This window comes from Coenobita brevimanus, chromosome 101, assembly GCF_032717465.1.
Source record: "Coenobita brevimanus isolate Jiangsu-jjx chromosome 101, ASM3271746v2, whole genome shotgun sequence".
In the NCBI taxonomy this organism is placed as follows: Eukaryota; Metazoa; Arthropoda; class Malacostraca; order Decapoda; family Coenobitidae; genus Coenobita; species Coenobita brevimanus.
In genome coordinates, this window is record NC_137054.1 from 44234671 (window position 1) to 44256256 (window position 21586).

General features: G+C 43.3%; 1 protein-coding gene across 1 annotated transcript in view; it reads right to left on the reverse strand.

Moving 5' to 3' along the window:
- Positions 1-21586, reverse strand: part of LOC145414965 (G protein-coupled receptor kinase 2-like) — an 854061-nt gene that overhangs the window by 30697 nt on the left and 801778 nt on the right. The window contains exon 12 of the mRNA XM_080284376.1: positions 14856-14981. Coding sequence (XP_080140502.1) covers positions 14856-14981 — 126 coding nt within the window. The remainder of the gene's footprint in view (positions 1-14855; positions 14982-21586) is intronic.

A 21586-nucleotide genomic window follows, 5' to 3' on the forward strand; every position in this document is an offset into this window, starting at 1 on the left:
CCCCTAGTATCAGCTGATCTCGCTCCTGCTCGCTCACCACCAACAAATATGGCGATAAACAATGTCTACCTGTACAGTACACGGAAAGCATAGAAGCAACTGCATGACTCATTATTTACTGCTCAGTATATGCAATGACATTACAAACATTTTTGTCATCGTAACACCAGCCACACTACATTCACAAGCTGACACTATCACTGAAATATTTAGATCGTAAATCTTTGAACTTGTCTGCCTTCACCACATTTATTTTGAGTACTTTAACTTTGTGAAGGTATTTGCACATTTAACTAAATATTAGCCACCATATAATTCTTACTTACTTAGACATGGCTAAATATGAGAAAAAGTGGGAAGAATGTGGAGAAGTGCTAGGAATCAGCTGAGCGGTGTTTACATTTGCGATCCAACAGCAGCAGGATTTGGCCTACATGATGGTAATGGGTCTTCCCCAGAAAGGCCCATGTCACCTAGTGACTAGCCCCATGCACCCTCACAGAAATTCACATGCCCTTCATACACACACATACACACAAACACATGCAAACACATGCATGCACACACCTAGTCACAATCCCCCATCCCCCTGCACAGAACTTTACATACCCTACAAGAACATCCTCACCTAACCCCTGCATTTGATTTTCATTTTTTGTTAATTTTTCAATAAGTTGTGTACTCGTGCATACATTTTTTATTTTTACCTATTATTATCAACCAGTCTGAATCTAATTACAATGTAATGTAACCTAAAAATACTCTTCAGTTAATTTTGTTAGGTATTTCTTGTGTTTGAGGATTTTTTCTTTTCGAAGAGCTAGGTAGGTAACCTAGCTGTCCCTCCAGAACACTTTTAGTTTTTCACATAAACAATTAACATCATACTTCAACGCATCACACTTCGCGTGGTTTTGGCGGAACATACCTCCGTCGAAGTATAAGGAAAGACTGTACTTGGGTAGTGTTATGAGTAAGAATGAAAGTTTTGGGGATGAAGTGTTTGAAAAGGTACAGCAGGGAAAGAAGGTTGTTGGTTCACCGGAAGCAGTGATGAGAAATAGGGAGGTCAGTATGGAAGTTAAGAAATCACTGCATGAGAGTATTGTGATTCCTTCCCTGATGTATGGGAGAGAGGCATGGACCTTGATAGAGGGCAACAAGTCAAGAGTGACCTGAGAGAAGCATTTGGAGTGACATGGAGGGACAGGTTGAAAAATGAAGAAGTGAAAGAACATTGTGGGGTGGATGTGGATGTGACTGAGAAAATTAGGAGAACTACACTGATGTGGTTTGGACATGTGGAGAGAATGGAGAATGAAAGACTGACTAAGAGGGTGTATGTAGGTGAACTGGAGGGAGGGGTAGACTGAGGATGAGGCGGAGGGATGGAGTTGTGAGGTAGATGAGGGAAGGAGGTGTGAGCTGGGGGGAGGGCAGTCAAATGGTGGGTGACAGAGCGACTTGGAGATGTTTTGTCTGTGGCCACCCTTTGTGGGATTAGGGCGTTGGGCTATAGGACGATAGACAGACAGTAAAAGTCTCCCAGACTCAGATTTTTACTCTGTATACCTCCTTTCTAGCCCTACCCTTGGCAGGCTAGTATTCTTCTCTGGTACCATCCCTTTTCCATTCCCGGAAAATTCTTTTCTCCATAAGTGAGGCTTCTACACCCTTCATCTCACCACAATGTTACCTTGTCTAGGAAGGTCCCTCATCCAACTATACAATGAATTAGTACCTCTCAGGCTGCAGCCACACCGAAAGCGACGAGCAGGGAGGTAGCATCGAGCAATGAGTGGCAAGGTAAGCGTCAATGCGATGCGTGTCCAAATGGGAAGCGGCAACCTTGCGGGTGACAGCTAGTCAGAAGCCTTACTATAGTGGAATATCCGCTGGACAATTCACTATATACTGAATTATATTTTATACATTTAAGTACTGATAATACAATTTTCGATGATCATTACATATAAACAGATACACATACATATACAGTAATCCCGCATTTTTTGCGGATTTTTTGTCTACGGTTTTGCCCTCTCGCGGATTTTCTTAGCGTTAATAAGTTCAACTAAAATATCCTTGAATATACACAAAACAAAAAATTTGAAATTCCCGCAGCTTCCAATTGTAGCGCGGTAAACTCACACCACCCTGTGTCCCTTTCCCGTGGCCCCTCTGCCAGTGTTACCATATCTAGCATAATTTTATTCTTTTAGCATAATTTTGATCAAATTTTCGAGTCTGGAATATTTTTTAGCATATTAGAAGTTTTAGCATCATTCTAGCATAATTTAAAATGGAATGGAATATTTTTGGAATAATTTTATAAAAGCTACAAATCAGAGAGAGAGAGAGAGAGAGAGAGAGAGAGAGAGACGAATAAGGTAAGATGATGTTTGAATAGTTGGTTACTTTCAGTTTGGGCTTGGTTGGGTTGGGTTGGGTTGGGTTGGGTTAGGTTAGGTTAGGTTGGATTAGGTTAGGTTTTAGGTTAGGTTCGGTTTGGTTCGGTTAGGTTAGGTTAGGATAAGTTTGAGCTTTGTATTTTACCCATGAAACCTAGGTTTTTCCGATGGATTTTGGTATGATTCATTCGATTTTCAGCTTCATTTCAGTCGGAAATGACCATTTTCTGTGATTTTGGTATGATTCATTCGATTTTCAGCTTCATTTCAGTCGGAAATGACCATTTTCTGTGTTTCCCCCCCTCCCTATATCCCCCGATTCCCCAAAGATCCCCCATTATTGCAGGGGGATGGGGGGGATCATATCTCAAAATCTGGTTATTTCCGACGGAAATGATTCTCAAAATCTAATGAATCACATCAAAATCCATCAGAAAAACGTAAGTTTTGTGGGAAAAAGCAGTACGGGCAGAAAACCGATATTTATTCTCTTACTATATGTAGGTTCATTTTAATATTTTCATAGTAAACAATACATAATTAATATGTAGCACGAATATGTATAGAATTTTATCATTTAGCTTCAAGTTAGCATAATTCATGTTTTACTTGGAACAAATTTGCTCAATCTAGCATAATTTTTTCATTGCCCTAGCATAATTTCGTTGTTTGGATATGCCAACACTGCTCTCTGCCCCACACTCCTCAGTCCACGCCTGACTGCCTTACGTGTCTGGTGTGCTTGTAACCGCACTATGATATGAGCCTCTTGCCTCCCACTTGCTTTCCACATGGCCCCAGGACGTAAGCCAGCCTCACCAAAGGCTAATAATACAATTAGTAAGAACTCCAAAGTGACAAAACGATCAAGAAAAGTTATGACCTTAGCAGAGAAAATTGTGTTACTGGACAAGCTAAGAAACGACCGTGTGAGTGTTTGCTATCACCAGTTAATGCATCTTTTTATTTTGTACTGTTTTGTGAATAAATGTGTAGATAATTGTGTATTTCAGTACGGTGTTTACGTTTTTCCTTCATAATGGAGTATGTGCTTTCAATCTTGTAAGAAGGTATTTCGGGATGAGTATGGAGGTTTCGGGACAATTCGCAGTCACAACAAACACAAGACAATTCGCCTTCATTAATGAAGATAGCTATGGGTGACGCTAGAATATAATTCAAAGGCGACTACAGCGAGGAAGAAACAAGTTAATTATTGACTAAAGGTGCAACTAATAAATAATATCCAGAACCTACGCTACTGAACATAGACTTTGCTGGATCCCCCTGAAATATAGTTATTAAAGTATTGATTAATTAATAATAAGTATATTTATAAAAGTACTGATTAGTATATTTATAGAATGGCGGGGAATCGTCCAGGGTGCGAATTGTTCTGAAGGGGAATCGTCCATGTTTTGACGGGAAATTGTCTGAGGGCGAATTGTCTCGCAATCAGTATGGACATGGACTGTGTGATGGGCAGCATGGTGGACACAAGTGCAAGATTCAATTGTTAACCCCTAAAACGCGGCTGTGTACGCGCGATCCCCCCCCTGTGGCGGGGTTGTAGCGGGGTCTGAGTACCTGTGGAAAAATATTAGCCAAAAATCATAGATTAACCCTAGAGCATTAAAATTTTTATGGCATATATTACTTACATTCAGCTATCTCCTGAGCCACATGTTGAGCCTTCGTTGACTACCCAAGGACTTGTGAAGACTTGCAAAGTTGGGTAACAAAGTCTTCACTCTCACACCTCCAGAAACCCGGTTTTCTTCCTACCACAGCCTCAATCTGTCACAGTACACTTTATACAACAACGTACAGGTTGTTTGGAATCCGTATTTGTAAATAAGAACTGAAAATAAGGCTAAAATGGACGGAGCGCACGGCCGACATGCAGCGCGGTGGCGATCTTCCCGTCAATATTGTCACATTTGCCTTTTCTCGGCAAAAAACACGTATACTCCTTTTTTTTCCATCATAGGACTTCGCAAACGTTTGCCTGTCACTATTACAGTAATAAAAATCAATGTCACTGCCAGTATTGTGGACTGGGAATGAGGAAGACCACTGCGGCGCGAGTTTATTCAGCCTTACGGCAGGCACTTTATTCTCGCTCCTGTCGGCCACTCGCACTTCATTTCTATCGCTCACTTTCACTGTATCTTTTTTTTTTTTGCCTTATTCATCAGTGTCACTGTCCAGTGTTATAAAAATAATATTTTATACACAAAAAACTTTTACTTTCAGAACACAGAATAGGAAAATATGCTTTTATCTTTTTACACTGGAGTGACTGTCACTCGCAATACTTATATGATTACTATGTACAATTATTTACAACAAAAAACACTGTAACTGTCAGTGCTTTTACAAGTACATACACTAATTTACACTCATCAGGCTGTCACTGTCAGCACGTAAAAGAAAACTAAACAATATTATCACTGTCACTCTCAGTATTTTTCCCAATATTTTTACCCTTATTTTCAAAATCTACTTAGGCTGTGGTAGTCGAAAAAACACGGGTAAGCACAGAGGGGAACTGCACTCTTTGCACTGCAAGGAGGTGCGCCTAAAAGTTCTTTCCTGCCTGGTAGTGTGGCTGCACACATGACACCTCCTCAGTGCTTTCCCCCTCTTTGCAGTGGCTGGCAGTGGCTCCAGGCGGTGTCGCTGAAGGTAGGCCATACACTGTAGGCGGTCTGGAGGTGTGTGAGGGTGGCGTTTTGGACCTGTTGAAAGCACCTGGCCATAACGCTGAAGCAGCTGGTAGACACAAGTCTTGGAGAATCTTCTGAGAGAGTAGTTGGCTGGCTTCCTGTTCTTGATTTTATACAGGATGAAGGCGTTCAACATGCACATGTCAATCAAGTGCAAGAACACCTTCCTGTACCAACGACGATTTTTCCTCAGACAGTCAATCTCTCCAATCATCATATCCGACTTGTCCACCAGCCGCATATTGACGTTATAGTCAATTACAGCATCAGGCTTCATCACAGGCTCGCCAGTCCTTCTGTCGACCTTCCCTGTTGCCAGCATTTCACCCTTGTGTACTGTGGTGAGCATGTTCACGACTCTCTTATCATGCCACCTGATCGCAAGCATCTTGTCAGATTTCTTCAGGTGCACGTCTCCCCGCTTTGACTTTTCAGTCTCTGGGAAGGCAGGGTAATGTGCCCTGTTACTTCTGACAGTGCCACAGGAGCCGACGCCGTGTTCAGAAAGGTACTTGGCGAGTTTTGGAGCTGTATAATAATTGTCCGTATACAGGACATGATTCTCGCCAAAGTACTTTTCCAAAAGCACTTTCACCACAGAACCAGAGAATCCAAGGGGGTCAGTCTTATCCAAGTCGACATTGCTGGCGGTGTAGATGACGAAGTCAAGGATGAACCCCGTCTTGCAGTCGCACAGCACGAAAAACTTGATTCCAAAGCGGTGGCGTTTGCTTGGAATGTACTGGACGAACCGAAGACGGCCCCTGAACAATACCAAAGACTCGTCAATCACGACTTTCTTGAAAGGGCGCAAGAACCTCGTAAACTTATCTTTGATCATGTTCAGGATTCCCCTCACTTTCCATAATGGGTCAGTTTGGGAAGGCTCATCATTATTCGCGAAGTGAAGATAAGTCATCAGCTGCCTAAAACGATCGCGGCTCATGTATTTATTGAATATTGGTGTTGGGCACAGCTCGTTGGAACCCCAGTACTCTTCCAACTTATGCTTCCAGTTGTGCGGCATAAGCAACATCAAGGCAATAAATACAAAAAGCTCGCGGATCGTCAAAGGCACCCATGATGCCATCCGCGACGTGGATGGCGTCGCAGCCTCACCTTCTTCTTCGCGAATTGGCGCACATTGCCCCTTGTACCTGTTGGTCTCGGTACAGATGTGCTCCATAACCTCGTCGTCAAGGAAGGCCAACAGGTAGTCAACACATTCACCATCGTCGTCCACAGGGAAGTCAGCCTGAAGTCCACACTCACTTTCGTCAAAGGGCAGATCTTCAGGCACAAAATCTGATCCCTCTGACCACACAAAAGCATCTAAAGTTCCCTGCCTAGGCTGGGAGGTGCTTGGGGCGGCGGGGGGTGAGGCAGGTCGTGTGGGAGTGGGTGAGGCAGGCTGGGCAATAGTAGGTAAGGGAGAGGTTATCCCAGGCCGTGTTGGTGTTGTGGTGGTGGTGGTGGTGGTTGGAGGGAGATTATCGCTTGGGTCAAGGTCACCCGCGGTGGCGTGACTCCTGAGTTGCCTAGTGGGAGTTAGCCTAGGGGACTTAACTTTACTCACACGAACACTAGGCCTACGATAACCTCTCATACGTAACAATGCTCGTCTACTTCCCTTTCTCGGTGGTGATGGAGACTCCGATGACTCAGGAGACAGGACAGCAGACGAGGAGGACGAGAGAAGAGGGCTGGGAGAACGTGGCGGGCTTGCGGTGGTGTGGTGTGGCGTAGTGGACAATGGCGGTGCACTGCTGTCTCCGCTCCTCTTCCTTTTCTCTCCCTTTCCATATTCGAGGCCCCTTTTCACCGGGGCCTTCCCTGTAGAGGTGCTGGGCACAGTCACAGTTTCCTCGGGCACAGAAATCATCACTTCAGGGGCTAAATCAGCACTTGATTGTGTCTCTGATTCAGCCAGGCTAGACAAAACACCCACGTCACTGCCGTAGTCCATAGAGGCTTTCAACAGTTCAGATGCTATGGCCGAGTCACTTAGCCCCTTGGTAGTCACTTGTAAAGTTTTGAAGGGCGTAGAGGTAACAAAACCCTTTTTCGGAGGGCTAGAAGGCACGGAACTAGAAGAGCTAGAGCCTGACATGGTGTCACCGTGGCAGATTTGCGTGGACTGACGCTAATCTGGGGCAAACCGCGCGAAAAAATGACAGTGTGACAACTGGGGAAACAAGCGTTTCCCAATAGCAAAAAGTGCTTGCGAGATGACGGCGCAGATTGACACGTATCAGCCATCCGCGCGTTGCCATATCGCATGACGAGGGAGGGCCGCGCATCGGTGCGTCCGTGGGTAAAAAAAATGAGACTTGGCAACAACCGAGGTCAGTAGTACAAAGGTCAAGTGTGCTAAAAGTAGCTCACGGGTGGCAGGACTGAGAGACAATACCAGCTTGAGCCTGCTTGCCCGCGGTTATTCAAAATTAACTCAAATCGCAAACGCGACGACCCGCCGTCTTGCCCTTTGGGCCGACCGTCGCAAAAGCGACGATCCGCGTTTTAGGGGTTAATAGAGTATTCGTGAAATTGACTTTTCGCGGGGGTTACAAGAACGTAACTACCGCGAAATATGCGGGATTACTGTATCTGTTTATTAGTTTTAAGCCTACGGTGTCACAAAGGGAATTGAGCACTAAATACTACTATGAATTTTAGACATTAATGGTCTTTTATAGGTTTTATATCAGTAGTGGAACAAACGTTACTTAAGCAATCATATAACAAAATAATGCTTGATTACAATTTACCATTTGTATGCAGTTATTCACAGATAGTATTGGGAGGCCCTCAGGCAGTACTTCTTTGATATTCTCTGGAATGATTATTGCTTCCATGGCCGGGAGCCATCTGAGTGTGCCTTGCACATTACGGAGGTTATTCTCTCGGGCATGGAAGCATACATTCCTTTCTCGTATCCTTTGTCTAACGCAAGAAAGCCTTGGTTTAATCACGCTTGTTCTAATGCTGTCTGCAACAAGGAAAGGGCCTATAAAAGGCACCGGAGCCAACCCACCCCTGAATCACATCTTTTGTACGTTTCTGCCTGGAATCGTGCAAGTCTGTTTTTCGTTCTGCTAAAAATAATTTCATCCGTGCTAAATGCTCTCAACTCTCCAACTCGAATTCTTCCCGCTCCTTCTGGCATGTTGCCAAACCTTTCTAACAACTTTACCTCACCATCCTTCCCTCCTCTTTTCTACTCTGATGGTTCTGTAGCTATTTCTTCTACTGATAAAGCAGATCTCTTCTACATTCTCCTCCAATTCCACCTTCGACGATTCCGGTGCTGTTCCTCCATCACTTCCCTCCTCTGACTTCCTCATGGCTGACATTAAAATTTCTTCAGCTGATGTATTTTCTGCCATCACTGGCCTCAATACTAACAAGGCATATGGGCCTGATGGGGTCCCTCCTGTTGTTCTCAAGAACTGTGCTTCTGTGCTTACACCCTGCCTTGGCAAACTCTTTCGCCTTTGTCTGTCAACTTGTACCTTTCCTTCTTGCTGAAAGTTTGCTCTCATTCAGCCAGTCCCAAAGAAGGGTGACCATTCCCAACCCTCTAACTATCGTCCAATTGCTTTAATGTCTTGTATTTCAAAAGTTTTCGAGTCAATTCTCAATAGAAAAATTTTAAGGCATCTTTCCTATCACAACTTTCTTTCTGATCGTCAGTACGGATTCCGTCAGGGACGCTCTTCTCCCCTACCTTTCAGACTCCTGGTCATCCTCCTTTTGGGACTTTGGTGAAAGCTTTGCCATTGCACTTGACATCTCAAAGGCTTTCGATCGAGTCTGGCATAAATCTTTAATTTCCAAACTGCCTTCTTACGGTTTCTATCCTTCTATCAGCGCCTTCATCGCTAGCTTCCTTTCTGGTCGTTCTAAAGCCGCTGTTGTAGACGGCCATCGTTCTTCTCCTAGATCTATCAACAGTGGTGTTCCTCAGGGCTCTGTCCTATCAGCAACTCTCTTCCTTTTATTCCTCAATTACCTTCTAAGCTGTACATCTAACCCTATCCACTCATAGGCTGATGACTCCACCCTTCACCTTTCCATTCGGTTCCTGCAACACCCATCTCAGCAGTTACTTCAACAAACAAGGGAGGAGGTTATGGCACACCTAATGTCTGACTTGGCTCGTATCTTTGACCGGGGTAAAAATAATCTGGTTGTTTTTAATGCATCTAAGACTCAGTTCTTACATCGATCAACCCAATATAATCTTCCACAGGTATACTCACTAATGTTTAATAATATTCAGCTTAATCCTGCATCATCCTTGAACATGCTTGGGGTTTCATTCACTCGGAACTTATCTTGGAAAGACCATATTACATCTCTTGTAAAATCTGCTTCCAAGAGATTGGGTGTACTAAGCTGACTCTGCACTTTCTTTACCCCTGCACAATTGTTGACTCTATACAGGAGTTTTATCCGCCCCTGTGTGGAGTACAACTCTCATGTGTGGGGAGGCTCCCCACATACAGCTCTTCTCAATAGGGTAGAGTCAAAGGCTTTTCGTCTCATTAACTCCCTTCCTTTAACTGACTCCCTTCAACCTCTGTCTCTTCACCGCACTGTTGCATCTTTATCTCTTTTCTATCGCTACTTTAATGGTCACTGCTCCTCTGAACTGTCTGCATGCATTCCTCCACCTCTACAACGGGCGCGTAGCAGCCATCTAGCAGCAAACTTTCATCCCTTTTCTGTCCAACTCTCTAATGCAAGAGTTAACCGTTACTCCCAGTCCTTCACTTATGCAACATGTCAAGTCTGTAACTGTCTCCCTCTGTCTGTATTTTCTGCTGCCTATGATCTCCAGTCTTTCAAACACAATGTGTCCAGGCATCTCGAAATGATCGGACCTTGAATTTGGCTCTCTCTGGTATATTGTTTTTCTCTTGGAGGGAACTGTTATTGCGGGCTCATGACCTTTGGTTCCTTCTTCCTCGCATTTAAAAAAAAAAAAAAAAAAAAAAAAAAAAAAAAAAAAAAGGGGATATCTTCCCAGTGTTTCTTCAACACTCCAGTATTTTTGTGGAGTGGATCATTTGGACCCCACACAGCTCTCCTGTGGTACACAGCTCCAACAAGATTTTCAGTAGACATAGTTACGAAACCCAACCTCCCCAACATGCAGTACCAACACGACTGAATGATGATGAAAATGCTTGAGAGTGGGGATGTTGCCAGGCAATGCGCGACATTTTGGAACATGCTGCATCGCGTAGTGACAAGCATGGAGGTTGAGCGGGGCGACAAACCTCCCTGCTCATTCAGTGTGGTCATCCACATTGGATTTAGTGTGTTTTATAATGTCGCTTCATCTCTCCCTGCTCAAGTTACGTTCAATGTGACCATACCCTAAAGGGATTGTTTATAAGAGCTCAGTACTGCTCATTAACACTTCTGTCAACAGCTCACTGTTCAGCCACCACTCTACTCATCTCGTTACAGGAGGTATCCCTTGCCGCTTGGCTTTTCAACTCCCATATTTTCCTCATAGATGCATCACTTCTTCAGAATCATGTCACACATCAGTAATTTGTGTTGTTGCACACATTTTTCTCTCCCTATAACTTTCATATTCTTTACCAATCTATCAGCCTTCTTGAACAGGAAATAGGGGGGGGGGGGGACCATAAATGCCCCTAGCATCCACCACTCTCCCGGTGACGACCCAGTGAGATGCCTGGAACCACTGTCTGACTCACTTCTTCTTCATTTCTGCAACTTTCTCAGTCTTTCCTCTAACTTTCTCTCTGTTGAGCACCACCTCTCATCCTCTAAACCGCACCTTCTCTTCCTAACTGAGACTCAGCTGTCTGAGGCAACTGATAGTAAACCCTTCTCTGTAACCTCCTACTGTCTCTATACTCCTTTCAAAGCCAAAGGTGGCTGTTGTGTATATGTATGCAATGACTAATCTTGCTCTCATGTTCCTGAACTTGATTCTTCTGAACTCTCGGCTCTCTGGCTTTGGCTTTCCTGTTGTTCTCTGACTAAATATATCTGAGCTGTTTACTTATCCTCTAATTCTACGGACTAAGGAAAATTCTTCAACAATCTTACTTCTACAATGGGACATATCCTATCCATTTCTTTTTTCTCTGAAATCTCCATTCTAAGAGATTTCAATGTTCACCACCACCTTTGGCTCTCCTCTCCTTTCACTGATTCACCTGGTGAACAAGCCTACATCTTTTCTATCCTTAATGACCTAAAGCAGCTTGTAATGCACCCTACTCATATCCCTAACCACCTTGGAGAATGTTGCAACATAGCTGACCTCTTCCTTCTGCCTACACTGTAAATCTGTCCTCTCCGGTGGGCTCTTCTGATCATAACCTTATCACCTTAACCTGTTCTATCACTCCAGTAAGGCCCATGGACCCTTCCAAATTTGTCTTTTAATACCATAAGCATATCCAGTGCACTAGTGGACATTTGTGCTGGGAGGAGGTTGGTGATAGCCAATACCCTCTTCAGGCATAAAATGATCCACAAGTATACATGGCGAGTAATGAGAAGGATGGGTGGTGAACTGAATGAAAGGAAGGCAATGATTGATTATGTGTGTGTGGATGAAAGGATATGAAGATGTGTAATGGATGCAAGAGCTTACAGAGGTTGGGGGAGTGGACTTTCTGACCACTACTTGGTGGTTGCCAGAATTAGGATACAAGTAAGATGGAGGAATAGAAAAAGGGAAAAATGAGAGGAAGGAGTAGTTGCAAGGAGAGTGGAAAGGTTACAAGAGGATGAGAAGAAGGCAGAGTATAAGAGAGATGTGGAGGAACGATTGGGCAAACATGAATTGAAGCAGATGGGGTGTGTGCAGGATATTTACAGAAGAAATATGTGCAGCACGTGATGTGGTGTATGGGAGGAAGAGAAGACGGAGGGGGGTGCAAGGAACAGCGTGGTGGACTGAAGAGGTGAGACAGGCTGTGGCACAAAAGAAGAAAGCATACAATGAATGGATGAGAAATAGGAGCGTGGAAGAAGTTGAGAGGCGGAAGACAGAGTTATATGTAGAAAGAAAGAGAGAGGTGAAAAGATTACTAAGACAGAGTAACAAGAGAGTGGATGAGGAATTTGGAAGGAATTTGAGTGTAAAGTGGAGGGACTGTAAGAAAATGTTCTGGAAAGAGGTAAGAGAGTAAGACAGGGTGGAAGTGAGGTTAGCAGGGGAGTGAAAGATAAAAATGGTAGATTACTAGTAGAGAAGGGAAAAAACGTGAGCAGATGGAGAGAACACTTTAAGGAATTGCTGAACATACAGGATGGAAGTAATGCGAGTATAAGTGGCTGGGGAATGGCTGGGAGAACGAGGGAGGTGAGAAGACAGGAAGAAATCAGTAGGATAGAAGTTGTGGAAGCAATGAAGAAAGTTAATTTGGGGAAAGCCCCAGGAATTGATGGAGTGTGTGGTGAAAAGCTGAAGCATGGGGGAGAGATAGTAGTAGAATGGATGTGGAAGATGTGCAGATTGGCCTGGGAGGAAGGTAGAGTCCTGGAGAATTGGAAGTCAGGTATAATTATTCCTTGTACAAAGGCAAAGGGGAAAAAGAAGTGTGTGGTAATCATAGGGGCATTTGTCTTCTTAGTATAATAGGAAAAGTGTATGGTAGGATACTTATTGACAGAGTTAGAGAAAGAACAGAGGAATTAGTTGGAGAAGAACAGGGGGGATTTAGGAAGGGAAGAGGTTGTGCAGATCAGATATTCATTCTTAGATCTTTAGTGGAAAAGTTTCTAGAGAAGGGAAAGAAGTTGTATGCAGCTTTCATGGATTTGGAGAAAGCATAAGACAGGGTGGATAGACAAGGATTGTGGAAAGTATTAAGAATATATGGAGTAGATGGGAAGTTGTTGAATGCTGTGAAGAGTATGTATGATGGTGCTAAGGCTGCAGTGCGTGTGGATGGTGAACTAAGTGAATTTTTCTCTTTGGAGGTTGGGTTGAAACAGGAATGTGTCATGTCTCCATGGTTGTTCAATCTGTTCATGGATGGGGTAATAAAAGAGGTACAAGGTAGGGCAGTGGATGTTGGAGAGGCCCTGGTGAGAGAAGATAATGTTTGGAAACTCCCTGTATTGTTGTTTGCAGATGATACTGTGTTGTTGAGTAAAGACGAAGGGGAGCTGCAAGGCTTGGTGGATGAGTTTGGGAGAGTGTGTAAGAAACGGAATCTAAAGGTGAATGTAGGGAAGAGTAAAGTGATGGTCTTTGAGAGAGGTGAAGTCAATGAATGTACAGCGAGGTTGGATGGTGAGGAATTGGAAAATGTGAGTACGTTTAAGTACTTGGGTAGTGTGATGAGTAAGGATGGAGGTTTGGAGGGTGAAGTACTTGAAAGGGTACAGCAGGGAAGAAAGGTTGCTGGTTCTTTGAAAGCAGTGATAAGAAACAGGGAAGTGAGCATGGAAGTGAAAAAGTTACTACATGACAGTATTGTGATACCAACTCTAACGTATGGAAGTGAAGCTTGGACGTTGTTGGAAGGACACAAGTCAAGGGTGAGAGCAGGGGAAATGAGTTATTTAAGAGGAGCCTGTGGAGTCACATGGAGAGACAGGCTGACAAATGAGGATATAAAGAAGCGTTGTGGTGTGGATGTGGATGTGATAGGAAGCATTATGAGGAACACACTGAGGTGGTTTGGCCATGTGGAGACGATGGAGGATGAAAGACTGACGAAGAGAGTGTATGAGAGTGAGGTGGAGGGTGGAAGAATGAGGGGGAGGCCGAGGATGTGATGGATGGATGGGGTGGAGAGGTATATGAGAGAGGGGTGTGTGAGTTGGGAGCAGGGCAGTGAAATGGCAGTGGACAGGGCGACATGGAGGCGATTTGTTTGTGGCCACTCCAAACGGGATTGAGGCGTCTGGCAATAGATAGATAGATATCCAGTTCTTTGACTTGTACTTTCATAAAACAATTTGTTTACAATTACTGAGCAATATAAAAAAAGAAATAAAAGATGACAATCCATGGTGTAGGAATAATTATGAGATTTTACATATTGTACATATCAAGCTAATCGCTCCTTTCTTCCATTAAATGGTGGCATTCTGTCTCTAGATCTTTCTCAGTGACTTTCATGATGAGCTGGGAATATGTAATTACTGTACTAGCATATATATTAATATTCTTAGTCACCATGATGTTACAACAGTAGGGTAGCGGGGAATCTCCATCAGCAGATGCAATGCCACATGTACCCCAAGCTTATCTGCAATTTGCATTCTGCACCGAAGATTGGTAAATAGATAATGCAGAATTATGGAGAGATACTGCATTTACGAATAAAATGTACCAAAAATATGCTTAAAACTCTTACATCACCAACTACATGCCAAGTCAATACTGTAATAACACTACTAGCTGATCTGAGTCATTCACTTTGTTAGCAGCTATCAGATTACTTTTTCTACTATTCGTGATTACAGACAAAACGTGGTGTTTAAGACACAGCATCACAATTTGGAAATGAGGGTCAAATCTTGCCAGTACGAGCATTTTATGGCACAAACATCATAATGTATACAAATATGCTACTTCTGGTATGATACCAATTAATTAGCAGCAAAATTTTTCCCACTCTGATTCTATAAAAAGTGGCATTTGCTTGCCAATTTACAGCACTAACTACCTTATAACAGCAATATATCTCAGAAAGTAACTTACTCGTCGTCTGAAGGGGAAGCAGCTTTTGCTATCTTCAGGAGGAGGCAGGTCTAATCTTAGGTCATTACTAGGTGTGTTGTTGGGCCCAAACTGGTTAAGCTCTTCAAAACACTTTGTCTCAATCATCTGTATAGAAAAAACAAACAGTATATGTTAAAAATTATGAAGCAATCAATATACCATAATAGAGGCCTAAAAGTTAATCACAGCAATGTACTTCTGAAGCATCAAATACTCCTGAGAAATAATGAATCATTAGTGCTAGGTGAGGGTGCTCACCATCCACTTACTCGATGTACTACTGCTTTGGGTGTGTGCCCTTTCCTCTCTTCCTTCCTTCCTTTTCTGTCTCTCTTTCCTTCATTTTCCTCTCCCTTCTGCCTATGGGTAACTTTGCACTCCCTCTTCTGTCTTGCTTTCCTTCACTCTTTCCTCTTCCTTCTGCTTATGGGTGACTCAACACTAAGTGACAAGCCAAATGGTTTCCTGTACACAAGGAAACCATTTACTATGCTGGGTGGTGACCATATAACCAAATTATGGTGCCTGATGGTTTAGTAGGTAATTAAGGCGCTCTGATCAGATTGAGCCGATGCAAGTTTATATCCAAGGGGTGGTTGGGCTTTACTGCTCACATAATGCCATTCAGGGATGAGTGAGGCTGGTCACTCATCTTAAATGTCAGGACCAACTTGCCTACCCCTGGGCTCCTAAGCTCCTCATGGGATGGCAAAGGATTGGATTATGGATGGATGGATATAAATATACAGTAAACACATATCACATGAAGGTCCCACTGTGTCCACCTAACTTCTCATTACAAGTTTAAAAAAGGATATTTCTGTTATTATACATATCACTGAAGGGCCGGAAAAGGTGGCAACTGTAGCAAGGCTTGAGACAAATATCAGTCACTCTAGACAGAAGTGGTGAGAACAGCCTACTTCTGGTCGTGCGGTGTACCCTGGGTGAAGCTAAGAGGCTGCCACATTCACCCAGGAGCCAGACCTCCTCCTATTTCCCTGCACCTCACCATGAGGATGGACCCTGGTCCAACCATGGCAAGGCACTGTCTCTGACGAGGAGGCATCAGCTGCCTACATGGTATACGTATAGTAGGCCCTCCGAATTCATGGGTGATACAAAGATCCCCAGGAATTCAGAATTTTAGTCATTATGGTACTAATCGTGCTCCTAAAGCACCCTGCAGTTACAATTTACCTATGTGGTTACCTAATAATCCTTTACATTACCTCAAAACATTAGAAGATGCCACAACCTACTTGTTCAATATGTATTAGGATTCGCATATACAGCATAGGTGTAATACAGAACATGTGTTAAATATAATATTTACAGCACTATTGTACGCCATGAAACCATTTACTACACTGGGTAGTAACCATATGACCAAATTACGGTGCCTGGTAGTCTAATGGGTAATTAAGGCACTCCAATCAGATTGAGCCTGTGCAAGTTTGTATCCAAGGGGGGGGGGGTATCGCTCACGCAATGCCACTCAGGGATGAGTGAGGCTGATCGCTCTCATCTTAAACGTCAGGACCAACTTGCCTAGCCCTAGGCTCCAACACTCCGCATGGGGGAACACTGGATTAGATGTTGAATGAATGAATGAATTACTGTACAGTGGTATGGATATCATGAATTCATGAATCAGCAATCAATTACCAAGTTGGCACTGAACTGTCACTTTTAATTGCAAAATATATATTTTATCACTAAAGAGCTTCATCCAATTCCCAGTATGTGATGTTTAGTCAATATATTGTTTTTAATGTGGCTTTTAGTACAGTAGTAGTACCTTAGCACCTCAAGAGCAACTGGTGTGCAGATTCCAAGACAGCCATCTCATTTTTTGATATGTAGTGGACAGGCTCTCATTAATATCATATTTTTGGCCAATTGCAGTGTACAACATGACCTCCACCACCTTGTCAAGCAGTTTCACTTTCTTCTCCCAAGTCATAACCTTCATCTGTTGCTTAAGGGAGCTCTAGGCACCAGACACTGCATCTCTCTTAGGACCCATAATTATCACAGAAGGGTGCAGCACATGAATATAATTACATAAAAAGCACAAGCACACACACAGGTCGTGGACAGAGATGGAGCTGCTTGTGGATGGCAGGGAAATAATCACCCAGTCAGCATCAAAAAGTAGAACAGCCTATTGTGATTATATGAATGAATGCATGAGTGGTGGTCCCGTCAGACAGGTTTCGGTCATAAAGAGTACAAGATACAGTGGAAATACAAAGTCTCCGTATGGTTGCATCATGGCAGAGAGGGACCGTTCATTGTTTACATCTGGTGAATGGGAATTTGCGGGCTTTTTCGACGATGGTATGGGTAAAGTAAGTACTAAGCTGAATCAAACATGACTAGCAGGAGTGGAGAAAACTGAGGAGAGGAATGTCCAGGACTTAACCCGTTAACTGTTCTATACAGCCTGGGCTGTTCCGAGTGCGACTGCTCAATACAGCCCTGGCTGCGCAGGTGAATTTCGAATATAGTGCCATGGCGGCCAAGGCCGACCCATGTAAGCATGTTTGAGCCTTCAAAACCGAAACCAAAATCGAAAAAGAAAATGAAAACCATACATTCCAATAGGGAATCAGACACTTCGATGTTCATCCATGGCTTTACCAAGGTAAATATTGAGCTAATATTTTGTTACTATGGTGGTACTACTCTAAACTGGGGGTTTGGGTGGGCATGAACCTCTGTACAGTGATGCTATGTTTCCCAAACCTGCGATGTGAAATGGCTCTTATATACGTAAAAGGCCTCACAAATAAGATAAACACATATGAATACAATGTTAACGTGTGTATTATAATATATGAATGAACAGTAAACTTATTATGCATAAAATATTTATACGGCAATACAGAAACGTGGCATAAATATTTTAGTGTTGCTAAAAAAAAATGTAGTCACTTTTATTGGCTTTTACTGTATTTCTGGGGTGGGTTATGTCACAATTATGATTATAAGATAATGTGCAGGAATATAAGTAAAAATATGCCAATTTCTTAAAAATAAATACTGTACTTTAAACCCTCATGAGCAGCAACACTCACACAGACCGAGTCTAACCTGGCCAGAGCTTCCTTGTGGAAGAGGGGAGGGAAGCAAGGAGGGAGAAAATGATTGAATGAAAACAAATCAAGGTGCCGCTACAGCAAGGTCATCTGGTGTCACATGTAAAACAATTTTTTTTATAAATATGATTCGATATAATAAAAACAAAATAAAGAAATGAAAGCACAAGTTTATAACAGTCACTCATAAAAGAAAATTCCGCAGGGTGATGCACATCTCCCCCCAGGAGAGAGAGAGAGAGAGAGAGAGAGAGAGGCATTGCGGGTATGGAAAATGTGGCAACACTGTACAGAGGTTCGTGCCCCACCCAAACCGCCAGTTTAGAGTAGTACCACCATATATATTTTGGCATGCGTTCTCTCAATTTCTAAGACAAAATTTGGTCTTTGGGAAATTTCATTTTTACCCCTATGTCTGCACACCATGGACACCAAAAAAACACCTTGCACAGTTAACAGGTTAAAAAAGGTATGGGCAGTACTTAGAGAGTTGCAGGAATGGACCTTAGAGCAAGAGAAAGAGATCAAAGTATTGCACAATAAATTTGAAAAAGTTTGCACACGCAGTGCTGAACCTTTTCGTTTTCATTTTTAATGGCTCCAACATGCTTGCATGTGTCGGCCTTGGTCACCTAATGGCGGCTCTCCATGCTGCACGATCCATTGCAGCCTCCCTGTTCAGTCCCTTAACCCTGAGGTCACACTTAATGACCTCGTCCCATGTCTTTCTCGGTGTGAACAAGAAAGAAAAGTTGTAGGCATAATATAAAACAATATTATATGTAACTACAGTAGGATCTCACCAATAAAGTCCAACTGGTCCCAGAAACACGCCGTTATTAGCGAAAACTTTATTTGCGTGACATTAAAACACATGTATAATGGGTTTATTGGTGCTGCCACTCCAGGACTTTTATCCACTTTTCCCACCTGTGGCTCTCCTATCACTACTTTTTTTTAGCTGAAATTATCTATCTATCTATTGCCAGACGCCTCAATCTCGTTCGGGGTGGCCACAAACAAATCGCCTCCACGTTGCCCTGTCCACCACCATTTCACTGCCCCGCTCCCAACTCACACCGCCCACTCTCATATACCTCTCCACCTCATCCCTCCATCTCATCCTCAGCCTCCCCCTCCCTCTTCCCCCCTCCACCTCACTCACATACACTCTCTTCATCAGTCTTTCGCCCTGCATCCTCTCCACATGGCCAAACCACCTCAGTGTATTTCTCCTAACGCTTCCTATCACATCCACATCCAAACAACAATGCTCCTTTATATACTCATTTGTCAGCCTGTCTCTCCATGTGACTCCACAGGCTCCTCTTAAATAACTCATTTCCACTGCTCTCACTCTTGACTTGTGTCCTTCCAGCAACATCCAAGCTTCACTTCCATACGTCAGACTTGGTATCATAATACTGTCATGTAGTAACTTTTTCACTTCCATGCTCACTTCCCTGCTTATTATCACTGCTTTCAAGGAACCAGAAACCTTTCTTCCCTGCTGTACCCTTTCAAGCACTTCACCCTCCAAACCTCCATCCTTACCCATCACACTACCCAAGTACTTAAATGTACTCACATTTTCCAATTCCTCGCCATCCAACCTCACTGTACATTCACTGACTTCACCTCTCTCAAAGACCATCACTTTACTCTTCTCTACATTCACCTTTAGATTCCGTTTCTTACACACTCTCCCAAACTCATCCACCGAGCCTTGCAGCTCCCCTTCGACTTCACTCAACAACACAGTATCATCTGCAAACAACAGTACAGAGAGTTTTCAAACACTACCCTCTCTTACCAGGGCCACTCCAACATCCACAATCCTATCTTGTACCTCTTTTATTACCCCATCCATGTACAGATTGAACAACCATGGAGACATGACACATTCCTGTTTCAACCCAACCTCCAAAGAGAAAAATTCACTTAGTTCACCATCCACATGCACTGCAGCCTTAGCACCATCATGCATACTCTTCACAGCATTCAACAACTTCCCATCTACTCCATATATTCTTAATACTTTCCACAATCCTTGTTTATCCACCCTGTCATATGCTTTCTCCAAATCCAAGAAGGCTGCATACAACTTCTTTCCCTTCTCTAGAAACTTTTCCACTAAATATCTAAGAATGAATCCGGTACCTGAATCGGTAGAGACGGCCTGTAGTCCTGATGGACCCAGGTTCGAATCCCGGCTGGGGCAGGGAATAGTTTAAGGATTTGAATTTCATAAAAGCAAACTTTCCTGATCTACCAGATAACCCGCCGACATGTCGTAAAAATACCCCCGCTAATACCAATACACCAGTCCTGTATGAGACAGCCCTAGCATGTATTCAATATGGATGGTGGATGTTAGCGCCGAAGTGGTGACATGTGGAGGTGTAGGAGGACTACTGGGCCTTGGGATAGGCCACTGCCCCCAAGAAATAGGCCCTAAGTCTTTGTCCAGAGTCGGACGCATTATTTAAAAAAAAAAAAAAAAAAAAAAAAGATCTACACAACCCTTCCTAAAGCCTCCCTGTTCTTCTCCACCTAATTCCTCTGTTCTTTCTCTAACTCTGTCAATAAGTATCCTACCATACACTTTTCCTATTATACTAAGAAGACAAATGCCCCTATGATTACCACACACTTCTTTTTCCCCTTTTCCTTTGTACAAGGGAATAATTATATCTGACTTCCAATCCTCCGGGACTCTACCTTCCTCCCAGGCCAATCTGCACATCTTCCACATCCATTCTACTACTATCTCTCCCCCATGCTTCAGCATTTCACCACACATTCCATCAATTCCTGGGGCTTTCCCCAATTTAACTTTCTTCATTGCTTCCACAACTTCTATCCTACTGATTTCTTCCTGTCTTCTCACCTCCCTCCTTCTCCCAGCCATTCCCCAGCCACTTATACTCACATTACTTCCAAGCTCTGTGTTCAGCAATTCCTTAAAGTGTTCTTTCCATCTGCTCACTTTTTCTCCCTTCTCTACTAGTAATCTACCATTTTTATCTTTCACTCCCCTGCTAACCTCACTTCCACCCTGGCTTACTCTTTTCACCTCTTTCCAGAACATTTTCTTACAGTCCCTCCACTTTACACTCAAGTTCCTTCCAAATTCCTCATCCGCTCTCTTCTTACTCTCTGTTACTAATCTTTTCACCTCTCTCTTTCTTTCTACATATAACTCTGTCTTCCACCTCTCAACTTCTTCCACACCCCTATTTCTCATCTATTCATTGTATGCTTTCTTCTTTTGTGACACAGCCTGTCTCACCTCTTCATTCCACCATGTTGTTCCTTGCACACCCCTCCGTCTTCTCTTCATCCCACACACCACATCACATGCTGCACATATTTCTTCTGTGAATATCCTGCACACACCGTCCAAGTCCCCCATTTGCTCCAATTCATATCTGCCCAATCATTCCTCCACTTCTCTCTTATACTCTGCCTTTTTCTCATCCTCTTGTAACCTTTCCACTCTCCTTACAAATACTCCTTCTTCCCATCCTTCCCTTCTTCTATTTCTCCATCTTAATTGGATCTTGATTCTGGCCATCACCAAGTAGTGGTCAGAAAGTCCACTCT